Source organism: Rhamphochromis sp. 'chilingali' (genome assembly GCF_963969265.1).
Source record: "Rhamphochromis sp. 'chilingali' genome assembly, chromosome: 1".
Classification (NCBI taxonomy): domain Eukaryota; kingdom Metazoa; phylum Chordata; class Actinopteri; order Cichliformes; family Cichlidae; genus Rhamphochromis; species Rhamphochromis sp. 'chilingali'.
The window spans coordinates 60,910,660-60,936,347 of NC_137929.1; the positions used below are offsets into that span (position 1 = coordinate 60,910,660).

At 41.1% G+C, this 25,688-nt stretch overlaps 2 protein-coding genes across 2 annotated transcripts in view; one reads left to right on the top strand and one right to left on the bottom strand.

Moving 5' to 3' along the window:
* The window catches only part of gp1ba (glycoprotein Ib platelet subunit alpha), a 205,788-nt gene that overhangs the window by 36,587 nt on the left and 143,513 nt on the right, over window positions 1-25,688 (top strand). The gene's annotated exons all lie outside the window — the stretch shown is intronic.
* On the bottom strand, window positions 10,964-12,178 carry LOC308409492 (low affinity immunoglobulin gamma Fc region receptor III-like; the record flags this gene model as incomplete). Its single annotated transcript, XM_080902289.1, has 5 exons — window positions 10,964-10,987; window positions 11,069-11,223; window positions 11,310-11,555; window positions 11,635-11,895; window positions 12,145-12,178. 5 exons carry the CDS (start codon window positions 12,176-12,178, stop codon window positions 10,964-10,966), a joined length of 720 nt encoding a protein of 239 aa, XP_080758415.1.

The window sequence follows — 25,688 nt, forward strand, 5'->3', positions numbered from 1 at the left end:
CGGGCCGATCGATTTTTTTTTTTGGAAGGGTATAAATAATGAAAGGTGTTGGATTGGCCAATTGGTCATGATCGACTCTGGGCTGGACCAATTACAGCCTAGGAGGTCGGATGCACCCTCCCCCTTGTTTAGCAATCTTATAGATGAACTAAAGAAAATGGAGAACAAAAAAAGGAAAGGAGGTGCAGAAAAGATTAGGGCCAAAAAGAAACGAGCCCTTCAGGCAGACGCTGCCAAATGTGTAAAAATAAGTGAATTGTTTGGCGGTAGCTATGGCATAGCTTCCACAGATTTAGCAACATCAGCAAGTGGTGGAGGCCAGCAGGTGGATAAGGGAAAGGGGAGGCAAGAGGAGGAGAGACCCGAGGCGGCCGGTCATAGTGGCAGAGGAACTGAACTTCAGGTAAGAAGTTATGACCTGCTGCCTATCTGTGTCAGATATAAACCAAGTTTAGTTGTAGTTTGTTTTCGTTGTGCTGACTTTTTACAGGCGCTTAGAATAACTGGTACTAGCTAGCATGACGGAGTTTATATACTGCTGGGCGGGTGCTATGAAGTTACTGATAGTAAATTTTATTTCATGCTTAAGGTTAGTTTCTCAAACTCCTCAAAATCTTAACAAATTGTGCCAATCCTTACATGTTGCACCAGGCTGATTTATCATCAAAAGTGGAGAAGTCTGTGACAGAGGAGACAGAAGAGCAGCAGAGAGAGATGGAGAGATGACTTTATGTCATCCATGAGGGATGCATTTGACATGTGTTTCACATATTATAGCCCAACAAGTTACTTATAGCAATTTAAATACTAGCAATCACTTTTTGGCACAACACCGGCTATTGCAGTTAATAATACAACAGCTTCTTGCCATTTTTTGTGTTTCTTTTTATCGCTGTGTAACTGAGTTCAATTGAAAGCCTGCATGCGCTAGTACCTCTTGCCACAAGTTCCCAGAATCCTTTGCGGTCTTACCCCTGAATGACGTCACATTTTTGGTGGGCCGGTCTCTAGTCAAAATGCCCGGGCCGATTTTTTGTCCCAGTCCAGCCCTGCTGAGGCTCATTTACTAATTAAGTAGTACTTCCCACGGGTCACATCTATACCAACATATTTTCAAAGTACAGCTGCAAAATGTCAGATATCAGTATCAAACACACTGAAGCTTTTCAGTGTCATTTGAAACTACCGAGTGACACTTCTGCTGTCTTTAGTCTCACACTTTTCTGCACTGAATAGAGGTGTGTCAGTTAGCCAAAGCAAACTCAAGTCAGATTTTCCATCTGATACCTCAGCAAAACCCACAGAAACACACATGGAAAACAAGTGAGAACAAACATTTATTAATCTTGTAGAGGAACTAAATTGCTACTTCAGCAACAAGATCAAGATGTAACAAACATGAATAAAATATAAATAACAGTGATCTTACTGAGGACTTAAAAACATTTGTAACCATACTGTTGATTTTGCAGCAAAATACACTTTAAAAACGCAGATAAAAGATAAGACATTACGCAAAATACACACAAATCTGCATACAAATCTATTTAGCATGTACATATCCTGTGTCTGTGGTGCTTGGGGGACCAGTTAGACACCAGCGGTTGGACCCGTGGACTACTTCATTGAAGAGTAGACAACGTTGGGCTCTCGGTTAAAGTCTGAGTACAAAGACACACACACACACACACACAGTTTAAACAACAGGGAGCCTAAGGAAAGCAACAGAAAATACTGAGAGAAATAATAAACTAATATGATCAATAACTAAAACTAAGGACTAAAGACTCAAAATACTAAGGAAATGCATGAAGATATAAATGTAAATCATAAACAAACATTTAAATACTGACTCATTAATTATCAAAAATTCACAAGTTCAACTCAAAACCATGGCTACAAAATCAGGACCATGCCAATCCCAAATTATTTATTTCCACTTACACCTGCCGTTTTGAGTGTACAAGTGCATTCACACTTAAACGTACGGCTACTTGTGATGCACGAAATATCTTCATTGTTTGCTAATAACTGTTTTTTTTAATGTGTGTGTGTGTTGGAGTACGCTGAAATGTTGCTGAACTAATCAAGTTAATGTCTGAAAAGACAATTGCTATAAACTGTGGCAACATAAAAATAAAACACATGAACTCTGACTTTGTGTCTGGAATTCACGCTAGCAACATAGTACTACAGTGGTGCCCAACTTCACCCAACACACAGAACTATGTTGGACTGAGGTTGTACAGCCAGTGCAAGCCCTGGCCGAAATCACGGCAGAGCATCAAGAGTAGGCAGTAGCACATTGTATCCCTGCAGATTACCTACAGTGATTTCTAGGCTTGTTTGAGGCCATGCAAGTGGCATGTAAATGTCTGGAAGCACAATGGGCGGTGTGGTTACTTCCTCTGCTGTCTCGGGAGGCCCAGATACCAGTGCTCAGCCTACTGTCAGTATCTTTTGGAAGTCCATAATGCTGTGCTGGATCACTTTGGCTATTCTCAAGAACTACTGTCACCACCTTTGCAGCTCTTGTCTGAAAGTGGGGAAGTGACCCTTCTCCTACAAACAAAAGATGAAGAATGTAGCAATCAGGGAGCTGCAAACGGGAATGGCTGAGGAAGGAACGGACATGCTACAGTTAGATCCTGGAGCAGGTGGTACTGTGGCTTCTAATTAGAAAGGTGGAGTCGATAGACTGCCACTGGCCAGTGAGTGTGAAGACAGCCAAGACCTTCGTAAAAGGGTGGATATGTTGGGACATCCAAAGGGATTGTGGGCATTCTCACAGGAGGAGGCAAGCCAGTGCTGGCCCCAAGAAAAAAGCCTTTTGGCCCTTCATAGACACATCCATTGAGGTTAAATGCAAAATGTAATTCAAAATCCTGCTCCTCACAGTCAAGGTCTAGAATGATCTGGTCCCGTCTTATCTTAATGACCTTATAGTACCACATAACCCAGTTAGAGCACTTTGCTCTCGCTCTGCAGGCCTACAGTACTTGTTGTTCCTAGAGTATTTAAAAGTAGACTGGGAGGGAGAGCCTTCAGTTTTCAGGCCCCTCTTCAGTGGAACCAGCTTCCAGTTTGGATTCAAGACACAGACAGCATCTCTATTTTTAAGGTTAGGCTTAAAACTTTCCTTTTTGCTAAAGCATATAGTTAGGGCTGGACCAGGTGACCTTGAATTCCCCCGTAGTTATGCTACAATGAGTGTAGGCTGCTGGGAGATTCGTATGATGCATCAAGTTTTTCCTTTCCAGTCACCTTTCTCACTCACTATGTGTTAACAGACCTCTCTGCATTGAATCATATCTGTTATTAACCTCTGTCTCTCTTCCACAGCATGTCTTTATCCTGTCTTCCTTCTCTCACCCCAAACGGTGGCAGCAGATGGCCCCGCCCCTCCCTGAGCCTGGTTCTGCCGGAGGTTTCTTCCTGTTAAAAGGGAGTTTTTCCTTCCCACTGCTTGCTTTTCTATTTTTCTCTGTATGTATAATTGTAGGGTCTACCTTACAATATAAAGCGCCTTGAGGTGACTGTTGTTGTGATTTGGTGCTATATAGATAAGAACCTGTGTGCAGATAAAGATAGTGTTGGGAAGGTTTCTTTCTGAGATTAGAAGTTTAATATCCTGAGCTTGAGTCAGGCTGGCTTAGCTACCAACTAACATTCAGCACTGTTCAAAGTTAAAGAGCAGCCGTACTTCTGGGCCTCTTTGATCTGATGTGTGTTTGTCCATAAGTGGTGCCTTCCTAGTTGCTGCAGATACAATAGTAGTAGTAATGGAATAGTATTAAATAGTTGCTATAGCAAAATGTTATTTATACTTGTTTATGAAGAAAATAAGTCCCAACCTTTACAAACATCAGAAGCTTTTCACAGTTTTTTTCCAACTTCTTAACACCTCTGCAGAGAAACGCTAACAGATGACAACGATCTGCGTGATGTTTGTGTGAAAACTGAAGGTGAGCAACCACAAAGCTGCCATTTTCTCTCAGTGCAAAGTGACACATTTCACCACAGAGCACAAAGCAAACGTATTCTAACAACAAGCTGAGTATTCTTCATCAAACTAAAGAAGGCTTCCTATAGATAATTGGAATCATTAAAGCGTGGACTGTAATGCAGAAGTTTAAAGTGAAAATGATGAAACCAAATAAGCTGTTATTTTTTGGGGGAGGGGTGTCATTCATTTTGGCATTTAAGATATACGATCACTAGTCACAAGTCAAGGTAGTGCTGATTATACCACTCTTTTGGAACATTGTAGATTTATTATTATAGCAGTTGTCTATGTGACGAGAGAACATGTAATGATCTGACATATCTGTCATAAAGTCTGAAGTGGAATGAATAACGATGGCTCATTCAGCACCAACAAGCTGCATCTCCTACGGACACATGTATAGTTGTCCATGGATGCTTCCTGTTACCTGTAACAGTGACACATTCAAATAACGTTATTTAGAATAAATAAAAACTTTTGTCCAACCACATACTAGTAAGCTGCACAAAAGTGGCTGGTGAATGTAAACTGGAACTCCTTACATGTCAGGCCATGTGTCATGGGCTGTATCCCAATTCAGGGTCTGCAGCCTTAAAGTACGCATTTCAAGGCCGATTGCGTCACAGCGGCGCGCGACAAAGGCTGTCCCGATTCAAAGGCTGCTCGAAATGCGGCCCTGAAATGCGTCTTTCATTTCCCTGAATTTTAAGGCTGTGGCAGTGTAGACTTTGTGGCCCAACATATCCCAGAATGCATAGCGCGGCGGTGGGTGTGGATGATTTTACCGGAAAAAAAAACGGTGGATGAGGGGCGGCCGAAGAGTAAACTTTAAGTAAGTACTGAATATTATGTCACTTATTCATGTGCAAATATTTAATAACGAAGAACATTAAAACATTACTGTTGGCCACATGTCGGCAAAGTTATGTGACATTAGTGACGTTTGTACTAACTTGGTTTTAAAGCCTTTACTTTAAAATATACGCCGTTCAATCGCTGAGCTTAATCCTGCAGAGAATGATCAAAGCTCATGTAGAAACAAAGAAAGAAATGAACAAATGATTTTCTCCTTCATTTCTGTCAAACACAGCTGTATGACACGTTTCCAGCTGTTAGTATCATGGTTGCTAGGCAACCTGGGCAGCGCAACGGAGGCTAGACCGTCCCATTACACAAACCTCGCACTTCCGGCCTTAGCGATCCTCAAGTACGCGGCCCTTGAGGATCGTTGGGGCTGCGTACTTTAAGGCTGCAAGTGATTCTAATTGGAGGTTTTAATTTGTACACTGATGAATCCCATGAGCTGCCCAACCACGGACCTTCTTAATATCATCATATTTAAGCAACATGTTTCCAGTGGGTAAACACTGGCCCTTGAGGTAACTTATTATTACTTAGTTATTCCAGTTAAATAAATTGATCTGTCCTCCTTTTAGAGAAATCAAACCTAGATGTTTCTGTTCAAAGAAGCTGGGGACACCAAGTTTGACTGGACCATGTTCTGTATCTTCATTGCTAAGTTGGCTGTTCCCTTGGAGGCTTTGAGACCTTGGAATAAACTCAAAACATGGTGGAGAGATAATTTCTCTGTGAGAGATTTTGTCTTTCTGTTGGCTTGGCTTGGAATTCCTTTACAAGAGTTAAAGGAGGTGGCTCCAGAGAGAGAGGTCTTGTTATCTTTGCATCTGGACCAAGAGAAGCAGGAGAAAATGGATGTATGCCAATAAATGGTGCATGTACGAATTCTCTTGTGGACACACAATTATAATTGTTTGCGACTTTGTTCCGAAACAAGGTTTAAAAACAAGTTTAATCATTCAGTTATGTCACATTCTGTTGCATTTCCAAATGCAATGACAATAAAGGCTTTGAACTTGTGGTATCGCATCAAGAAATTAGTTGGTTATATAAATATATGAGTATGCATAATAGTTATTATTCATAGATACCTACATCCTAAGTTCCTGTTATTCATCTGAAAGAAGCAGAATGAGAATGAGTGTGTCGTTACAATGGTAATGCCAGGAGAGGCAGTATTGGTTCTGTGTTACATTAATGTTGTAAGGAAGTGGAAGAAGAGTGTGTCCTGTAGGAGGCAGTAGAAAATGGATACTGATGTTCTGTACATGCGCTGAAAAGAAGGTTCAGTAAACTACATTAATGTTGTAAGGAAGTGGAAGAAGAGTGTGTCCTGTAGGAGGCAGTAGAAAATGGATACTGATGTTCTGTACATGCGCTGAAAAGAAGGTTCAGTAAACCGTTCACTTGTATGGAACGCCAGGACTGCCATAATGAATTAATTAAATACACCATTAAATAATTAATTAAATGTGGCAATAATTAATTAAAATTGGAATTAATTAATTAAATAAATAGTTATGACACATGTAATTAATTAATTATTGACACATTTAATTAATTATTTATGTATTTCACATTTTAATTAATTATTGACACATTTAATTAATTAATTATTGACACATTTAATTAATTATTTATGTATTTCACATTTTAATTAATTATTGACACATTTAATTAATTATTGACACATTTAATTAATTATTTAATGATATATTTATTTATTTCATTTTGGCAGTCCTGGCGCCTGGCTCTCGTCATGAAATAATTTTATCTGTCAGCCTCACCCATCAAACTCAGGGGGCGGGGTTAACGCTGCCCATGCAGCTTCTCTAACATTTGATTGGTTGCCGTGCAAAGTAAGTCAAAACAGGTCGATCCTAGATAATCGATTGCTTGTGTAGACTTGGGGCAGCCAGTTATCCCAGAATGCAGATCAAATCACAAGCAGCAATGGTGGTGGTGTAGTTTTAAAATACCCCGTTTTTCTGTCACCAGCTACACTTTTAACAGTGTTTTAGCCGCGAATGTCGCGACGTATGTCTGGTCAGGTTGTCAACATAGAATATGTTTGCAAAAGTGCTCAGATGTTTTCAGAGATTTCACTAGCTCTGCTAACAGTTAGCATGCAGAGCGCACCGAGGGGGTTACGTTAACCGGTTTGTTTACATATTCCACTCTCCGTGTTCCACATGTTGCATTCGCAGATTCTCATTTTCACCGAACGATCGTCTCTTTCCGCCTGGTCTTGTGTCTCTGTGCTTCTGTAACATAAAGAACGAGCTGACATTTTTCTCACGAAACCAGCGATCAGCTCAGCAGACCCTCAGTTTACCTGCATGCATCCTCCTCCTCATCTGTCAGCTGTTTAACACCTGCTGCTAATTCAAGAAACACGCCTAGTTACCTGGTGATAGTCACAGTTTAACTGGGCAGCCGGTGCTCGATATAACGCAATGTCAGCACATTTTTCTGCACAAGATAAGTAAATATAGTGTTTTCCCCGAGCGCAGAGCTGCTGGAGCTCGTTTCCTTACAGAGCACTTTATAGGCGAACAGCTTTATCAGCGGCTGATGTCCAATCACCGGCACACAGCTTTCAAACCTCAGCTGAGTTTTAGCTCTCAGTGGTTAAACGCTGGACTTCATTCACTCAGGTTCTGTCTGTCGGGTCACGTTTACTTCGCTGTTTTATTTACAACTGAGCAAATCGGTTTGGCTGAGGTTAAAGTTACGTTTCATAACTGCATAGTTTCACAGACGTTTAATGGTTCACTGGCACATGTGTTAGACTGAACTATCATCTAAATATCATCTGTTTTTTAATAGTTATTCAACTGTATTCTAAGCACCAGCTGTCTTTTAGAATGTGATTTTTTTTTCTCTCTCTGTTGGCAGAGGTATAAAAATGCGCAGGAAAATCTGACATGCATGGCAAACTTCACCGACGATATTTAGGGAGGAATAAACACACATCAAACATAAATGAACCATTTGCCTGTCTCCATAATTGAGAGAATTTTCTCTTCTTATGTCAACACTCTCTCTCTTTTTTTTTCTTTTTTTTTGCTTTTTCGGTCATGTTATGTTTACCTGTCAAAGGCTTGTTACAAACTATGAAACACATGGTGCAGACTTCTGGATGTTAGAAGAAAACGAATACTGCTCATGAATGAGACTAAAGGCAGGAAGGTGTCCTTTAAAACTAAACATGTTAATAGGACCTCCCTATTTATATCATAGTTTATGATATAGCACGTGTATTTCAGTAATAGCCTGCTGAGGCCACTATACGTGCTGGCCTCATATCAAATGTGAAGGCAGACTGAGTCTATGTTTGACGTTTGTTTATATCTAATCTTCCTTTTCAAACATTTAAACAGCAGCGAGTCTGCAGCTGAGGGAATACAAATTCAAATTGTCGGAACAGGTTTGCTCGTTTCTTGGATTCATTTGGTGATTTATTAAATGTATAACTGTTATTCTAATCTGCTGCTGAGTCTCTTACACTTTTCTTTATGCTGTATATTTTCACGTCTCTGGAATAGTTGGCAGTTAGATAGTCAGCTGGGAAACTTTGTGTTAACTCATGGAGCTGAGGATATCGTGGATATGCTGACCTCGCTGCGTGGTGTACAGAGCGAGGTCAGCATGATTAATATTCACAATAAAAATATTAGCCGAACATCATGAAGTCTGTATGTGTTTCATAGTGTCGAACAACCTTTGTACAGTTAAAGCCAGCAGTTACTACATGACGGAAACACCAACGTTATCTCTTTTATGTGTTTATACACAGGTCACGCTGATTACTGAACAAAAACCCAAAGATCAGATGTTAAACAGATTTATTTGCTCTCTCTCCTCCTTAAACATGTTTTTAATGTTAGTTATAATTCAGAATTGGCGACTGAAACACGTAGGACACATAAGAACATCAGGAAATAAAACACCGATAAATATAACCTCAGTAAAAGAAGTCAGCGGGGGTTACTACAGCTGTGTACCGGGGCCTGCGCTTTGTCGGTGGGATTGCTTGCGAGGCGAGCGGGTCTATCCCACGCTTTGCCGTGAGACTGGGCAGACATCTCCGAAATCATCGAAACACTTTTGCAAAGAGGCTGTATCTTGACAAACCGACCAGACACATGAAGATTAAACCACTACATTCTCGGCTAAAAAAATATTAAAACGGTATTTGGTAACACACAAACAGGGTTTTTCAAAGTTCAGTTCTGTTAGCTTCCACATGCCGGTTGTTGTGTGCTAGAAACAATGGCCACCAGGCCAAAGCAATGGTTTTGACTCGATCAGCGTTAACCCCGCCCCCTGAGTTTGATGGGTGAGGCTGACAGATAAAATTATTTCATGATGAGAGCCAGGCGCCAAGACTGCCAAAATGAAATAAATAAATATATCATTAAATAATTAATTAAATGTGTCAATAATTAATTAAATGTGTCAATAATTAATTAAAATGTGAAATACATAAATAATTAATTAAATGTGTCAATAATTAATTAATTAAATGTGTCAATAATTAATTAAAATGTGAAATACATAAATAATTAATTAAATGTGTCAATAATTAATTAATTAAATGTGTCAATAATTAATTAATTACATATATCATAACTATTTATTTAATTAATTAATTCCAATTTTAATTAATTATTGACACATTTAATTAATTATTTAATGGTGTATTTAATTAATTCATTATGGCAGTCCTGGCGTTCCATACACTTGAGGCTCCAAATGTGATGTTAAAATGTGTAGGTTTACTTCTACTTATGAAATGGTTTTCTACTGTTCTAGAGTAGAAAAGTAGCAGTGCTGCAACTGTTGCAGGATGGAGTCAAAATGATCTCCCTTTGGTGGTTGTCGTGTTGTAGTGTGTGGACTACCTCCTGAGTCACCCAGATAAGGAAATCCCAGAAAGATTTCAAGGTTTGCCTGCTATAATCCAATCCAAATCAAATCAAATCACTTTTATTGTCACATCACATGTGCAGGTACATTGGTACAGCACATTTGAGTGAGATTCTTGTGTGCGAGCTTCACAAGCAACAGAGTTGTAATTACATTAAGGCTTAACGTTTGCATTATTAGGGGCGTGGCCTTTTGACTGGCAGGGAAAGCTGCCTGTAGCTGCTAGCTGTCTGTTAGCCTTCACCTCAGCTCATTATCCCAAAACTGGATCCCTGAGACTGTGGCTGTGCTGTTGGAGGTTTTGGGGGCATTTTAATGTAAGTCTGTACAGTAATATGGCTGCTTTGGGGTAAATTGTACAAGAACACTGAGCTCCAGTATTGGTGAGTTAGCATCTAGGATGTTTGTGTCTCTGTGATGCTCTCATACAGTTCACGGAAGCGGATTTAAAACCAAGCTAGCTAACATTAGCTGATAACTTTACAAAAAGCTGAAATGGTCATAATGTTGCTCATTTGTTTCCAAAAATAACTGTTGATTGAGAACTATTTAAAAACATTATTTAGATTTGTTTCATAGTAATAGCTTTCTCAAAATGTCTTTGTTTCCTTAGTGGAGTGGTTAACACAGTGTCTGGGTAAGTGGAAGACAATTGGTTTGATTGGGAAATGGTATCCCCTATAACACTTTGAAAACAGGTGGAGGTACCCACTTGTGACAAAGAAATGGCAAAAATAGTTTCTTTATTCATTATCTCATGTCTTCACAGTCTCCTGAAATTACGGAATATTTAAATTTGTATATACTTCAAAAACCAAAGTAATCTTGTCCCCACCCCGGAAGCTACTACAAAAACAAACAAAAAGAAGACGAGACCAATATTACCTCTGCTTTGTCTGATTGGCTGCTGCGGACAGTGTGATGTTTTGATCTCACTGTATATGATGTCATCAATGACTTCATTTTCTAAAGTGTTTTCTTGTCCTTCTGAAATTATTTTTTAAAAAAGAACAATTTACTGTATTTAATGTACTGTACAGAATTTAATTGTTAAAAATGTGAGGAAATTATTTAGAAAAATCATTTCTACATTTTACAATGTCCAGAAATAATGACTGTGCACATTATTCAGCAGAAGAAAACCATGGATGTAAGATCAGGAAGTACCTACAGTACATTGCTGTGCTGTCTCTGTGTAATCATAATGAATGTGAACTTTATTCTATTAGTCTGAGACTCACCTGCAGGTTTACTGTGAACACATCGTCTTACCAGCAGAACCAGTAACACCAGTAGAACCGCAACACAGGCTGATCCAACAGATGACAACACAGAGAGAACAGGAGGAGAGAGTGATGAAGGAAGAGTGATGGAGGTGGAACCAAGAGGAGGTGTGGATGTAGGTGGAGGTGTGGTGGTGTGTTCCCCTAAAACAAAGCAAACACAGTCATTAAGTTGTCGTCACATTGTGAATGTTGAAAGCTGCAGAAACACAGACAGGTGAGTGTGTCACCTGTGACAGTGATCCAGCTGGATGGAGACTCTCCATGACCGCTGATGTCACACTTGTAGAGGCCTTCATCAGACCTGGAAACATGCTGGATGGTCATGTGACCTGTAGGCCGCTTCCTGATGAGGGAGCCATCTTTATAGAAAGCAGCTGGGAGGTTGGAGGGAGTGGTCTTTGTTTTACAGAGCAGAGTGACGTCATCTCCCTCCATCACAGGGAGGACAGGACTCTGCAGGATCACTGATCCACCTCAACACAGAGACAAACTACAGCATTTCATCCATTTACACACAGCTTCATCAACACTAACTCCACACACTCAGCTTACCAGCGACTGTCAGGTTAACCATGTTACTGATGGGACCCTCTCTGGACTCACACCAGTAAACTCCACTGTCCAGTAGGAAAACAGTGGTGTTACATGAAGAACCATTTACTTCTCCCCACCCATCTCCACACTGAGTCCTCTGTTGTTTGCTTGTGTTTCTCCTCAGAGTCCATCCAGCAGAGCTGTCGTCCTCCTCACAGCTCAGAGACACAACGTCTCTTTTAAATAACTGAGAGCTGCTGGGACTCACAGTCAGACGAGCTGTGAGGGTTAAAATGAAAGTTGTATGATCTGTTATGTTTGTCTTATGATGAAACAACAGTGAAAATAATGTTGCATTAAAATTAGTTTGTATTTAGTTATTTACTAAAAGTAAACAACTAAATACTTGAGACATGAGAACAATTACATAATGTGTATGTGTGTGTGTATTTGAGGTTTTGGGGTGAATTATCAGTCCTGATAAAAGGTTTGCCTGCCACCAAGGTGCAAGGTGGTGACATGGCTCACTGGCCAAAGTGCTCATGGCTAGAGAGTCTACCATCATAACAATGTTACCGAGTTGCAGTGTCCTTCTGCCCTGAATCATCATACACCTACGATTTCCACTATGTTTCCTCAGAGGCCCACTGGGCTTGTTATAGGATCTCTGTTGCCCAATATTCAATAAAGGCGAGAGAGTAAGTGCCGCAAAACTTTGGCTTGGCATGGATTTCTGATTCTTTGGAGCCACTCTTAATCATGCAGTTAGATATGAGGCATCTACTTGTCTCGCATTGGTCTTCTCTACACATAAAAGCAACTGAGCTGATATAGCAGTCAGGGAGGGATATCTGCTTTAGGTGTTCTAACTGCCTTCAAGTCCACATCTGCAGCTCTGCTTCTGACAGCACTGGACAATCCCATGTTCTGGGTGTCCTCCACATGTCTTCCACTGAGATCTTGGCCTCAGGGATAAAGGGAAGGATGAAGCCCAGAGATGTGAAAGACCTGTATAGATATTATTTAGTGCATGTAGGTACAAGGGGATCATGTGGGCAGTATTTGTATCCAAAAGTGTCTTGAGTGGCAGAGTCCATCCACTGAATCCAACACTTTGCTTTGGGCCTTGCTATTGGTGATACCAAATGGAAGAACCTCCAACTCATAGATGCAGGTAGAGGCAGATCTGTTTGCCTTTATTTATGAAAATAAAATATTCCCAGAAGGATAATAGCACTCCAGGATGCACTATCAGAAGAAGGCAGTGATGCTTAGGGCCAGTTTATCCTGGGAAACCTTGGGTTATCCCATCCCTGTGAATTTTACTTTGACATGCACTGACCTAAGACCCTGTTAAAGACTCACGGGGTCTTAGGTCGGTGATGATGTTATTTTGTTCCTGTCGAATCCTGAGCGATCTGTTCCTGTACTTTTAGACCTGGTGAGGTCATTTGGGGAAATCTCAGGTTATACAATTAACTGGCAGAAGAGTGAATTTGTGACTTTAACTGCAAACCTGGATGTTGACTTTTTGAAAACTTTAACTTTTAAAATTATAGACAGTGTGAAATACCTGGGTGTTATTATGCTTCTAATTAGTTATTAGTTCCTTGGTGGGACGCATCAATGCAATTAAAATGGTTTCTCTCCCTAAATCTTTTTGAATAAACAGTTTTTCAAATTGATCATCTCAGTGGTATTATCATTTGTCTGGGGCTTGAAAACTTATAGAATATCAAAAGCTCATCTATGTAAGTCTAAAGATGAGGGTGGATTTGGTCTGCCACATTTTCAGTTTTGTTATTTTTGTTATTTTTGTTATATTTTTATTTTATATTTATTATTATTTTATTATTGGGTTGCAAATTTGCACTGCTCTTGCTCTTGATGAAGGCGGTCGCACTTTTCTCTGGAACATTCTCTCACAGTCTGTTCTCTAAAACCTAAAAGAGGAATTGTGGATTTGATCAACTGGTCCCTAAATGCAATTGACACCCCTTTCTCAACGAGAAGTTTGGGCTTGGGTGAGCCTGAGTGCTGAAGATATCTACCTATTCGGAACCATGATTGCTGATCGGAGCTGGCTTGGACCTGACTTATCAAAGAATTAAGAAAGTGGAACCGGCTGTTCAAACCCCCACAAGGCTGCCCGCTGGGATTAAAACGATGGGAAGAGGCGTGAGTTTCTCAAAATGGGCTCATTGAGTCAGCACGGATAAGATCTTGGAGAGGCTACGGCTGCTTTGAATATTCAGAATAAGATCGCTGACTGCAGACTGGATACATCTCAGAAGGGCTAGTCCGGAATAACATCTCTGGGCGCAAATTGGATGACATCTCGGGGAGGCACACTGCCGTGAGTTCTCAGAAATCGGCTCCTTGAGCACAAGAAATGACAACATCACAGAACGCAAGTATGGCGAAGCTCGCGGCTCTCCAACGGGAGATTGAGAGACCAGTGTTGGACTGTAGAACTGCTTTGAAATTCATATGAGCTGTTCACACTAAAGTAAAAAATACCATCACTTATGCAGATACCCCCTTTGGCGCCAGCTGCAAGGCTGGAGCTGAACAAAACACCCTGATAACGACTGTGTTTAGACTGTTCCTTCCCATTCCATGCAAGGCCACCTGGGTTGGCTGGAAGACTGTTTACTTAGCCTGGCAGGGTGAAGGACACTGTCTCAGCTGAACTATGGACACGCACACACATACACTGATATGCACACACTCATCCCCCCTCCCTTTCCAAACGCCTTCGATGCTTATTCCCTTCTGATGCTGCACCCTTTACCCACCCCTGTTGCTTGTCATGTGTTTCTTTGGTGTATTAAGAGTTTTTCATGTGCTATGTGCAGAGGTGTTTTTTTCTGTTCTCAAACTGATCTCCCTGTTGGAGCTCAGTCTGGGGGGAGTTATTTTTTCTCCTTATCTTTCCTCATGTGGTGCATTTTCCATTGTGATACCTCTCTGACCTCTCTTCCCCATGTGATGTTTGTGTAATGTATGTATGGTCAGAGGGTAAGATGGCGCCACCATTGCGTGCAATAGGTCGGCAGCCTTATGAAATTTCCCCTTGTGGGACTAATAAAGGTATATCAAATCAAATGCCAAAACGTTTGCTTATTGGCAGGAATGGTACAAAAAGGTCAAGTCTGCTAATACCCTCCCTTGGGTGGTCATAGAGAGTGGTGGGGTTGATAATAGTTCCATTCCAGCTCTTCTCTTTTTATCTTCAAATACACGAACCAAGGTCAATAATTTTATAGCTTCGAACTTCGCTAAAATCTTTAGTCAGATCAAAAAAAAAGGCTGCGCTCTACCAGAAACTTGATCCATACTCCAATATATTGTAATAATGCATTTCCACCCTCATGTTTAGATCAGATAAAGAGAGATATTAACAGGAAATTTGTGTCATTTCCCCAGTTGCAGAACAAGCTCTCTCCCTGCGTCACATTTTTTCTTCATTATTTACAGATGAGAAACTATGTTCGACATCCGTAAATTCAAAGTTTTATTTGTCACGTACACAGTCATACACAGTACGATATGCAGTGAAATGCTTAGACAACTGCTCGTGACCTAAAGAAAAAAAAAAGGAAAGGGCTATGAATAAGATAGGAAATAAATATGAAAAATTAAAGTGTAAATTTAACTAGGAAGGAATAAAATATAAAAAATTAAGGTTAAAAATGAAATAACTGTACAACACAAAATTAAATTATCTTTTCAGGAAGAGGGACCAATTTTTTCATTTCTTTGGTTTCCCGGGTTCTAGAAAGTTGGTTTCTGGCTTTGTGAACGCTTTTTCAGGATATTTGAATATTAAATCTGACTGTTTGAAGACGGCATCGGAGGAAGAGTTGGGTTTGCAAATTGGAGATGAGGTGTGAGAGAGGAATCTGTGTAGGATCCACTCTTGCTCTATAAACACCAGTAATTTCAATTCAAAGTGCTTCACAGTCTTCAATATCCAAAAACTAAATTGCAGAGTGTCTGTGAAGGTTCTCAGTCATCCAGGTCATAAATTGCAGAGGATTTTTCCTTCTATTGGTCCGATACGTGATCGTTGTAAACTTGAAGAAGGCTGTCTTATGCATCAATTTTGGACATGCCCCAAATTGTATAATTACTGGCTGGATATCTTTAAATTGTTCTCTGATATGTACAACTGCACATCAGAGCCGGACCCAGTAACTGTGTTGTTTGGCTCTTCCTCTTCTCTTCTATAGCTCTGCTGCACAAACTACAGTTTTGTTCAGAATGGTAATTGCTACGAAACACATATAATAATTTTCTGGAAGTCTGTGTTAGATTTGTGTTCTCATGAGTAAATATATTAATTTATTTTATGTTGTGAAAGACGTTTTCTGATTGTCATTTTATTTTGAAAATAATTTTATTGTGGTGATTATAGATTACTTCACTTCCTGTTCCTGTTGTTCCGAAGCGCGAACTGCTGAAGTAATGTATGGTTTTCCCTCCTGTGTTGTTAACAATTAAAGAAACGGGAAAAGTAATCAACCACCAAGTGTGTGCATTATTAAGAGAACATGACCGAAGAAGAAGAAAACTCTTCGAGCTCAACAGGTTATGGGCCCAGGCGTGACACAACAGGAGGAAGATGGCAGAGGTTAGTTTTCAACGGAGACGAAAACAGTTACGAACTTTGGGAGACAAAGTTTCTCGGCCACATGCGGATCATTGGCCTAAAGGACACTATATTATCAGTCTGTCTGTGAAGGTTCTCAGTCATCCAGGTCATCGTAGTCAAAGGAGCTTGCAAAGAAAAGCGTCTGGACTTCTTTAAGTGGCTTGAAGACGTTTCACCTCTCATCCGAGAAGCTTCTTCAGTTCTAAGGTCTAATGGTGGAGAGTCCCAGATATAAACCTAGTGGGAGTTTCCCCCCACAGAGGGACAAAAGGACCCCCTGATGATCCTCTAATCGCCTGAGCCAAGGTGGGAAACTGGGCGTGGGTCCCAATCAGCCAGAGTTTCGGGTGAGTTCATTGTGAAACCTGGCCCCACCTTATCATGCGAATTCCTGAGGTCAGATGGCCCAGGATGTGAGTGGGCGTTAAGGCGTCTGGGAAGGGATCTCAAAACTGGATTATAGATGGCAGAGAGTTGGTGTCGTAAACCCCCGCCTCTGTTCAAAGATGGTCGCTCACAGTGGACATAGATGGCTTCTTTCACTCCTCTTTCAAACCATCTGTCCTCTCTGTCCAAAATGTGAACATTGGCATCCTCGAAAGAGTGTCCTTTATCCTTAAGATGCAGATGGACTGCTGAGTCTTGTCCTGTGGAGGTGGCTCTTCTGTGTTGTGCCATGCGCTTGTGAAGTGGCTGTTTGGTCTCTCCAATGTAGAGGTCTGAGCATTCCTCGCTGCACTGTACAGCATACACCACATTGTTAAGTCCATCTGCATCAGGATCTCTATATAAATATCTGATAGCAGCTAGGTCCCCTAACTTTCAGCAGCTGTTGAAAGGATAAAGTTGTGGTATATCAGTGGTTAGAAATACCATTATTACTTTAGGATTCGTTTAACACAAAGTCAGGGCTGACCCAGGACCATTGCTGTGAGTCACAGTGCGCAGCATAAAGGTCCTTTCACATCGGACGCAGGATGTGCTGCTAATGCTAACTGCTAACTAAAAGCCAAGGATCCAGTATTTGTTGCTGGCTGCTGGGCTCTGTGGGTGTTTTCAGCAGCTCTACCTGTACTAGATGCACCTGCTTCTTGTCTTTTCTATCTCTGACTTTATGTAAACTACAAGAGTTTGTTTTTTTTGCTGGTTCTTTAAATGTTCAATAAAAACATGTATGCTAATTCACAACGAAGAAAGCTTTGTAACCATCCCCAATAGTGAAGACTGTCATTTCCACAATACTGCCCCGCCCCCCCACCCTAGGTCCACAGCGCTGTTGAAAAGGCTCTGGAGGTCCCTGTATTAAGCATGTAAACCTGTGACACATAAATCACCAAACTTAGACACCACAGACTGTTTTCCTTCGTGGTGATGAAGGAAAACGCTGGGCTGGCATGTATAAGGGCATTTATTCCCTTCTAGGACCTGAAGCTCCATAAAGCACCCCTTCAATAGCCAAACCCACCTGTTCTTTGATTGGATAGTTAAATTTGTGATTGACATGACATTGGCCAATGAGATGAAAGGAAGAAAAACAGGGTCAATATTCGTACTTGTAACTTGAGTGAAGAGTTTCACACGTATTTTTTGACTAAATCCACACACACACACACACACACACACACACACACACACACACACACACACACACACACACACACACACACACACAAATTCTTTTTACACATACAAATCCTGATTTACAAGTACAAAATATTTATGACCACAATTTGAGCCCATACACCTGGTTCAACAAGTCAGAAAACTTCAAATGTAAATAAAGCTCCACAGACAGAAAACTAATGAATCAAGACTGAATTAAGAAAAACATTCAGTAATACTGTTTGTAAAACAATGAACAAACACATTTGCCACATAAGACAAATCACTTCACAGGCTGAAGTGATGTGTGAGCGGTGTTGTGAGAGAGAAATCTGCACCTCTAAGGTAAATAAACCAAAGTGTCTGAGGACAAGGAAAAAGCACAGCTTTCTGAAATGTTTGCGTGATGACTGATATCATTACTTCATCCTGTGAGACTCACTGTGGCTCAAAGTAAGAAGGAAACAGCTGGAGAACAAACTGAACCTGATGTGCAATCGACATGGCAAACAGACAAGATAAGATGTGTTTGAAATAAAATTTTATAAAAACTCTGAATCATTTCATTTAATATCTTATTGTTATGTACTGACTTTATCTCTGCCTTACAGTTTTTGAGTCTCTGTAGTTCACAGAGTGTCTGACAGACAGAGACACACTAACACAGTCTGAACAGCTTTGATGATAATCAGAGGAATTTAACATCAAACCAACTCTGGGCGTGTTTGATGCCTGTCTGCTGGATGATCAGATCCTCTGTCTGTACCTCAATGTTCACTGACAACACTGAGTCTGAACAGCAGCAGGAGAAAAACTCTGAGACATTTCAAACAGGCTGCAGTTCATCAGGACGCTGCCTCTGCTGTTGTTTATGTTTTCTGTAGATCAAAAATCCAACAACAGCAACAACAAGCAGCACAGCAGACACTGACACACCGACTTTCCATCCTGATTGACCTGCAGGTAAGAAACAGATGTTCAGAAAAAACAAGCATAAGAAACAAACAGGAATAGAACAGAACAGAATAGCTCTTTTTAGTCGTTGAACACGTAAAACCAAATTGTGCGTGCTCCACACCAAATGTGCTGGAATAAAATATAAATAGCTGAGAGCAGGAATAAATAGCAAACGGGAGAAATATCTATAACAACAAGATAAAGGCACATATTAGAGAACAACATAGTTGCAGCAAAGTGCTTTAAAGTAGTGCAAAGAAAAGACTTTGTCCGAATAGAGTTCATGTGTGTTTGCCTGAGTGATGATGGAGGTACTCAGACCATGGCTCAGATCGGTGATACGGGTCTGCAAGAGTGGGATGTGGAGGGACAGTGTTGGTTAACAGTGCAAATGGCCGAGAGGAAGAAGCTGTTAGTGAGTCTGGAGGTTTGGGACTTGATAGACCTGAGGGGTCAACCAGAGGGCAGCGGGTCAAACAGGTGGTGGGCGGGGAACAAAGGGTCACCTGTGGTGGTCCTGGTCTTCCTGAGACAGGAGGATCTAGTGATGATCCCCAGGGGTTGCAGAGGGCAGACAATGACTTTTTGGGCAGTGGTAATTACCCTCAGTGCAGCCTTGTTCTCAGTTGTGGCCCTGTGTAGCAAACACCCAGGCAGCAGGAGAACACACTCTCCACTGAGGAGCAGCAGAAGGCCAGCAGCAGCTTCTGGTCCAGGTTATTCTTTCTCAGGACAAAGAGCAAGTGCAGTTGCTGCTGGGCCTTGGGAGTTGGTGTCCAGGTGAGATCAGTGGAGTTATGGGTGCCCAGAAACCTGAAGGTGGTGACAGATTCCAAGAATCCATCCATTTTCTTCCACTTATCCTGGGCTGGGGTGCGGGGGCAGCAGCTTAAGCAGAAAAGCCCCGACCCAGCCACCTTCTCCAGCCTTTCCAGAAGAGCACCAATGCATTCCCACGCCAGCTGATGGATATTATCTCGCCAGCGTGTCCTATTTCTACCCTGGGGCGTCCTCCCTGTGGGACATGCCCAGAACACCTCACCCAGGAGGCGCCCACAAGGCATCCTAGTCAGTTGCCTGAAACACCTCAGTAATAAGTAAATAAAAGTTTATTTGTATAGCACCTTTCAAGATAAAAATGACACAGGCTGAGGAGTGTGATCCCCTACAGATGGTCAGTCAGACTGACTGAGGATGCTTAGGAAGTCTGTGATCAAAGAGCAGGTGGCAGAGGGGATCTGAATCCTAACATAACTCTTCCTGATCTCCATTTGGCTCAGTGCTCTGTGAAAGGTGTTGATGCCGGCATCCTCCGTGGACCTACTTGCTCTGTAAGCAAACTAGTGGGACAAGATGGCAGTTCGTATGGTAGTATGCAGTGGCACAGAACTCCCAACTACTGCGCACCTTTTTTGTATATTTGATACCTTTTTCTTACATTTTCCTGCAACACACTGATCACTTTCAGTCGTTAGGAACTAATAGAAATTGCCCACCACCGGAACTTGGACTTTGGACGGACAGTATCCTACCCGAGATTGTAAAATCACCATGTGCTGTGTGGGTGAGTTTGGGAACAGACGGCACAGGGAGAGAAAATAAAAGCAGGATGCAGAGCTGGCTATCATATCCAGCTGCGATAACAACATAATCACTTCCAACTTATAATCAGTAAACAGCAACCAGGAAGCAGCTTCACCTCTGATCACACACAAACTCAACTCTACTCACTCACCTGGAGGATCAGCATGCAGGTAGACACTGGTGATGAGACTTAAACTTTCTCTCTGTCTCTGAACACGACAGTCGTATGTTCCAGTGTCATTAATCATCACATTGTTCAGAATCAAAGACACGTCTCCATCCTTCATCTGTCTGTCCCGTAGATCCACTCGGTTCTTAAAAGATGGATGCTGGTTGTCTAAATCGAACTGCCCATTCTGCTGCAAAAGAACATGTTGTGGCTCCAGGTCAGCTCGGCTCCACTCTACAACTATGATCTTGTTGTTGTTGTTTGGAGCTCGACATGTCAGAGTCACGTCCTGTCCACACTCAGCTGTGATGGTTTTCTGGTCTGAAAGAGGAAACAACACAGGAGAAAGGTTAAAGGTCAAATTACAACGGTTCACTTCTACAGCAGCCAAACAAACAAAAACACACCAACACATCACTTTTAATTTAAACATTTGATGAGCTGGGACAACATCCTCATTTGGATTTGACAGTGGTGGATGGTTTCTCAGTTTAGGTCATGCTTCATAATAAGTGCCCAAATGCAGGACTTGTTTCTAGAAGGATGTTAGAGTCACCAGTTCAAGCAGATGATGTTCTTTAGGATTATTTGTCACTCCTGCTTATATGTTGTAGATTGTAGCTGCTTTAATCCACAAAGAGCAGAAAAGCATCAGAAGCAGCAGCCTGATCACAGCCTGAACACAAAGAAAACAAATCTACTGGAGCTCACAACACTGGTTATTATGGGACTCTTTTAGAGGACACTCTTTCCCCACACTGCACAGCTACACCTGAACTTCAGCTTCCTCCACCTAAAGCTCCAAATTTGACCCTTATTATTCATAACAGTATAACTGTGCATGACAGTAGCTGTGTTTTGTATAAACACTTATACAGTGAAGCGTGCTGATAATATGAATAGTATGAAAATTGCTCTCAGGGAAATATATTTAATATGCAGCCATTACTTCCTGTTTTATGTCAAAGTTAAATCTCACCTGCAGAGACGAACACGGCAAACATCAAAGTGAATGACGTAATTACAGCGGACATTTCCGGTGTTCTGACTCTTAGTTTGTTCTAAATGTCTCAGTCTGTCCTGAGATTAAAATTTAGGCTGAAAGAAAGCAATTGGATCAGTAACGTTTGTTTTAAGGAAGTTGTGACGATTGGTACGCTGCACTGCGGGGTCGAGTAGAAACAAGCGCGTCACACCAGAAGAGGTGAAGTCGAAAGAAAGTTTTATTCTTTCTGTTCTTGAACCATCCTCGCAGGAAAAATCTGAACCTGCTTCATGTGTCAGTCGTCATGTATGAACACTTTTTGTCTTTGAAGCAGAAGTTTGTTTTGTCTCTGCACCGAGTTTGTTTCCCACAGCAAGTTTCGAGCTCACATCCTGCTGCACCTCTTCCTGCTGCGATTTAGGCTTCAGCTCCGAGCAGCTTATCAAACAACACCGCGACACAACTCTGACTAACCTGAGAACCAGCAGCAACTTGCACCAGTTTACAAAACCAGTAGCCTGTGTAAATCACCAGTCCATCCAGTGCTGTCCGATTAAAGAACAAAGACTCATCAGTTTTAGAATTTGAGGTTTTCTGCTAAATTTCCTCCTTTTCTATGGAGGTGAATTGTAAAGTGAAACCTTCAAACTGATTTTTTTTAGCTTTTCTTTTAGCTTAAAAGACTAAACGTGAGTTTTAGAAAAAGAAAGAAAACACTTACTGTTGTTCTGAAGGACGTCTGGAACCCTCGAAGGCCTCTGTGGTCACCAGGGTGGAAAATCTGAAAGACAATAAAACACACATTAGATTTCTTTGTCTCTGTCACACAGACAGGGACGTCCACAAAGACCCACCCAGCCTCGCGTCTCCTTCACACGCACAGACAAACTAAACCAATATAAAAACAATTCTTTGAGAAACATAACAAATTTAACCAGAGTGACACTCAGTTTGTTTTATAACAGTTAAATCTCACCCGCAGAGACAAACATGAAGCCTCATCGAACATCAGCAACGTGGAGCAGAGTGACGCAGTTACAGCAGACATTTCCGTGTCTCTGCTGCTGCTGATCTGACTCTTAGTTTGTCCTAAATGTCTGAGTCTGCCGGTATTTTCACCGAATAACTGAACCTGAGTTTAAATCTGACGACACAAGTTTAAATTTAAGGTTTAAAATAAAGCTGAAAGTCACTGACTGTTAGAACAGATCTGTCGTTCAGCCGCTCGGTCTAACTCCCCACTTCAACGGTGTAACGTCTCGTACGGAAGTGATGTTGAAGTGACGTCGACCAATAAAATTATCGAGCAATGATTTCATGGTTCAGGATTTACAGGGTTAACGTCCGCTAGAAAGGAAATGACATTTTAAATGAAGTCTCACTCAGTTTTGAAACAGTTTTTCTGTTCAAACATTTTTGTGGGTGGATGTTAACCAAACTGTAACCATGACAACTGAAACCTTTTACCTAAAACACTGAAAACGATGTTAGAAAAAGACAGCAAACACTTACTGTTGTTCTCATGAAATCTGTTAAACCCTTAAACACTCTTCTAATCATCAGGATGCAACAAAAATCCATATAAAGATAAAAAGTGTGAGGTTGGTATAATCCATCTGCTTTCTCTGTAGGTCAAAAGAAACCTACTGAAGGTTTATTCAACACAAGCAATTAGAAAAAATAGTAAATTAAAATACTGCGTGGGTGAACTCGACTGTGTACAACCAGCTGAACTAACCTGTCGATCGTTTTGCTTTGACTTCCTGTTTTGCAGACATCTGCTTAGCAAAACCATTCAACCCACAGTCGACCACAATTGCAAAGTGACAGACGAATTAAAGTAAGAGGAAATGAACCTGTAGAGACAACCATCCACTCTGTCTGTCAGTTAATTGAAATAAACTTGTTCTAATGAATAAAGTCAAAGGTCACGACCTGCACAGCTGTTCTGGAGAACTTTGTCCACCTTTGATTGTCTTTAAGTTGTGTTGGAGCCACAGAGAGCAAATCTTTGTTCTTTATGGAGAACCAGTGAGGCTGTTTGGACTTTCCTATGAAACATCAGTGCAGGAGTCTCTCAGTACATCTGTTTACAGTGAGGACAAAGAAGCAGCAGAAACACACACAGAGGAAACATGTAGAGACAGGCAGCAGCAAATAGTCCGCAGGGAGAGAGGGCATGCATCAGCTGCAGCACTTCCTGGAAATCACATGATTGTAATCACTAAACAGCTAAAAGAGGTCATTAACACTTAATGTTGTTCTGAAGGGTCTCTGAGACCCTCAAACACTCTTCTGATCATCAGGATGGAAAAACAGTTTTGGAAGTTTTATTCCACACAAAGAAAAGTTTTTTGAAAAATGAAAACAGTTCTTTAGAAAGCAACAAGTTCAAATCTGTGGGTAAACTGCACTGTGCTCCAAGTAAGCACAGACCAACTTCCTGTTATCTCCCTTTGACGTTATGTCTATACAGACACGTCTTGTATCTGCAGTGCCCATCACATGTCTGAGTAAGAAATCTTGATGAATGTAGCTGAAATATGTGTGTGGGTTGCCATGACAACAGTAGAAGAGCATCTGAGATCGTTATAGTTTTTCTATTTGTTTTCTTTATTTGGTACTCATGTTTATGTGTTATATACTTGTGCACTTTGTGAAAAGAAGTAAGTGGCTGAGATGGATGTCATATTGATAGCATCTTACCTGTTTCTAGTTTTCACAGTGCGCCGTGATTGTGAGAGGAATAAAAAGGAATTGTGGACATGAAGCGTGGATTCTTTTGACCAGAGTAGATACACAAAGCAACAGGAAGTGAACTTGACTCCATAAAACAGGTTGAACACATGTGCAGAGACAACGCCCCACTCTGTTTGTGAATTTAGATCATCTTGGTCTGATTAATAAAAGGTCGTGACCTCCTGTACAAACACAAAACAGAAAAAAGGACAAGACTCTACAGGCCTCAGTGATCAGGGAAAATCTTGAAGTTCATGACACACTTAGAAAAAGACTGCAAGCTGCACTACATGAGAGAAATCTCCATTGGCAGGTAAGATAAAGAAACTATATATATATATAAACTATTTTACATCTTTATAGTGAAAAAAAGAATATAAACAATACTTGTATGTGCACGGATATGTTAAGAAGTATATTTGATTGTTTGTTCTACTTTTTAAAATTTGTTTATACAGTAAAACTGTTAATTTTCATTTGTTGCCTCAAGGCCACACTGTGCAGTTAGCTTAATTTTTTTCATGACGTCACCACGTTGCGGAGCGTCATTTACCTGGCAGTAAACACGGCGCCTAACGCTCAAAGGTTTGGTTGTACTTTACGAGAACAGATCACAACAGGGCATCTTGCAATACTTGCAAAGTAGATATTTCATTTAAGGAAGGAAACACTACATATACGCAAAAGCATTTGCTCACAAAACACGTGATGACCTTAAATTAACGTGTTTCTAATTCCGCTCCGGACTCGTGAATCTTAAACCAGCAGCAGCGGTAACGTTTGCACGTCTTCTCCCGTTAATGCGGCAGGTAAATAATCAACTAACAGTGCATATTATGTTAGCGCGATCTGCCTTATTACAAAACCTGCCATTACTGTGCATTTAGATAACCATGATGAGAGAGACAGAGTCTGGCTCAGATGCTGGCAGTTCTCGCTGCAGTCTACCGGTAGCGTCCAGTGTTGGGGAGTAACGGAATACATGTACCGCCATTACGTATTTAAAATACAAAATATGAGTAACTGTATTCCGTTACAGTTACTGTTTAACAAGGTGGTATTCAGAATACAGTTACTTTGTTGAAATAAATGGATTACACTGCGGTACTTTCCTGTTTCATATTGTCGCGGGTCAGGACTGTTTGGGTTTTGTTTGACAGCTACGTTCTGTTGTTCCAGGCGGCAGCGTTACGGTTGCCATGGTTACAGGGCGACGCTCTCTCTCTCTCTCTCTCTCTGCGACTGTGTGTTTCCTGGGTGAGAGAGCGCCTTTTTGTTGTTGTTGTGCTAAGCTAACAAGCAGAATGCTACAAGCATAGCTCTAAAGAATGTAGCATCATGGGCAGTGTAGTCCGTGTTGCAGGGAGAATGGACTGCCA